General features: G+C 37.0%; 1 protein-coding gene across 1 annotated transcript; it reads left to right on the forward strand.

Moving 5' to 3' along the window:
* Positions 1 to 1,602: 1,602 nt before the first annotated feature.
* Positions 1,603 to 2,559, forward strand: LOC114041469 (olfactory receptor 1030). Its single transcript, XM_027859930.1, has one exon. The coding sequence runs from the start codon at positions 1,603 to 1,605 to the stop codon at positions 2,557 to 2,559; it is 957 nt and encodes a 318-aa protein (XP_027715731.1).

Consider the following 2,559-nt stretch of genomic DNA (forward strand, 5'->3'; position numbering starts at 1 on the left):
TATCTATCTATCTATCTATCTATCTATCTATCTATCTATCTATCTATGTCTGTTTACCTATGTGTATCTATCTAGATATATAGACAGATCCATGTATCTATGTCTATCTCTCTCTCTTTATCTATCTATATTTACAATCTAGATATAGATAAGATTTAATTTATCTAGATTTGGTAGAACAACAGACACACAGATTCAGAAAAGTTCTAAAGGTCAGATACCTCAAAATGCAAGTCACAATCTGGTCAATATAAATTCTTCAAGTCATTCCAGTGTGAATGGTCAAGCCAAATTCTTTTGAATGGTTATACATCACTTTCAGGAGGCATTGCATTGTTCTGTGAGGCATGCAAACAGCACAAAATCAGTTGAAAACAGAAACCTCTAAATGACTTCACCATCTATATGAATTCTTCCTTCAAATTACATGCTGTACTGGATTTCTTCCATTTCAATAGCAAACACCAATGATAAGTAGACATTGCCCTACTGTATGTCCCCTGGGATGATTAAGATTGAAGGGACATGGAATGAGGTTATTTTTGTTGTTGTGTCTGCCAAATTTTTTGAATCATTTTGATGTATGAATGGGAGATACCTTGTTGGAAGAGAAATTTAAAGGCAATATTATGTTCTTTCAAATAAAATTCTTTTTTTCATTTTCAAGAAGCAATAAGCAGGGAAGAGTTTATGTCGTCTACATGTTTTTTGTCAGTTTTAAAATGATAACAATATGATATATTTTAGAATATTTCTTCCACAATGTAACAATATATAGTCATGCAAGAGCCAAGGTTCCCATAAGAGTTATTGTCTAAAATAGTTAATTTCCTGACAATTACTACTAGCAAAACATCAGATCCAGAGAATGTACAAATCCTTGGATTTTAAGTATGGGGAGGGATTTGGTGGAATGTGCCAGCTAGTGATGAATTTATTTTTTTAAATGTCTGTGCACGTCCAGTGAAGTCTGGATGGATATGTATTGAGATATTTAGGATAAGATTCATGTTTTGTGTAGGAATTAGAATAGATTAACTTTGCATTAATAGAATTCTATGAAACATTGCTATGTCTGTATTTCTAATGAAAGTGGGCCCAAAGTCACATTCACTTTGATTTCACATGCTGAAGGCAACATGAGGCAATAAAGATAGCATTAAATTGTCAGTAAAGAACTATGGATTGTACATAGACTCCTTAGGCCCTCACTATATCCTTCTGTTTCCTTAGGTGAATCACTTAACCTCGTCTGGGGCTCAGTTTCCTTATTATAAATAAGGTGATGAGCTTTAATGATCTATAAAAATCTACGAACAGCTTAGATAATGTGTTTCTGTACATACGTCTGGGAATAGTTATGTATGTTTATATGTGAAAGAGTGAGAGAGACAGAGACAGAGAGACAGAGAGACAAAGACAGAGAGACAGAGAGAGAGAGACAGAGAGACAGAGAAGAAAGTGTATGGATGTATGTGTATGTGTGTTTATGAGAGAGACAGAGCAAGAGAAGGGAGGGGGATAGAAGACAGGAAAGAGAGACACCTGGAGATTTGTTTCTCATTGTCCTCCATTATTTATTTTAATTCATCTAAGTAGAAAATGCAGATCCCTGAAGAAATGAAGAGAAGGAATCACACACTGGTGACTGAATTTATTCTTTTGGGATTAACTGAACGTCCAGAGCTACAGCCAATCCTTTTTGTGCTATTTTTAGTCATTTATCTCATCACTGTAGGAGGGAACCTGGGAATGATGCTGGTGATAAGGACAGATTCCCGCCTCCACACTCCTATGTACTTCTTTATTGCTAGTTTATCGTGCCTAGACCTATGCTATTCTACCAATGTCACCCCCAAGATGCTAGTAAACTTCTTATCAGAGAAGAAAACGATTTCATACCCTGCTTGTTTGGTTCAGTGTTATTTCTTCATTGCCATGGTGATTACAGAATATTACATGCTAGCAGTTATGGCCTATGACAGGTCCATGGCCATCTGTAACCCCCTGCTCTATAGTAGCAAGATGACAAGAGCTGTCTGCATCCGCCTCATCGCTGCGCCTTACTTCTATGGGTTTCTTACTGGTCTGATGGAAACTATGTGGACATATCGTTTGACTTTCTGTGGTTCCAACATAATCAACCACTTTTATTGCGCTGACCCACCCCTCATACGACTCTCATGCTCTGACACCTTCATCAAAGAAACATCCATGTTTGTGGTTGCAGGATTTAATCTCTCTAACTCTCTGCTCATCATCCTTATCTCCTATATCTTCATTCTCATTGCCATCCTGCGAATGCATTCAGCAGAAGGTAGGCACAAAGCCTTCTCTACTTGTGGGTCTCATCTAGTGGCAGTGACTGTATTTTATGGGACCCTATTTTGCATGTATGTTAGACCACCTACTGATAAATCAGTGGAACAGTCAAAGATCATAGCTGTTTTCTATACCTTTGTGAGCCCCATGTTGAACCCCATCATCTACAGTCTAAGAAACAAGGATGTGAAAGAAGCATTTCGTAAATTGGTCAGAAAAAATGTCCTGTCTAAATAA

The sequence above is a fragment of the Vombatus ursinus genome, unplaced genomic scaffold, assembly GCF_900497805.2.
Source record: "Vombatus ursinus unplaced genomic scaffold, bare-nosed wombat genome assembly UNPS02014174.1, whole genome shotgun sequence".
NCBI lineage: Eukaryota > Metazoa > Chordata > Mammalia > Diprotodontia > Vombatidae > Vombatus > Vombatus ursinus.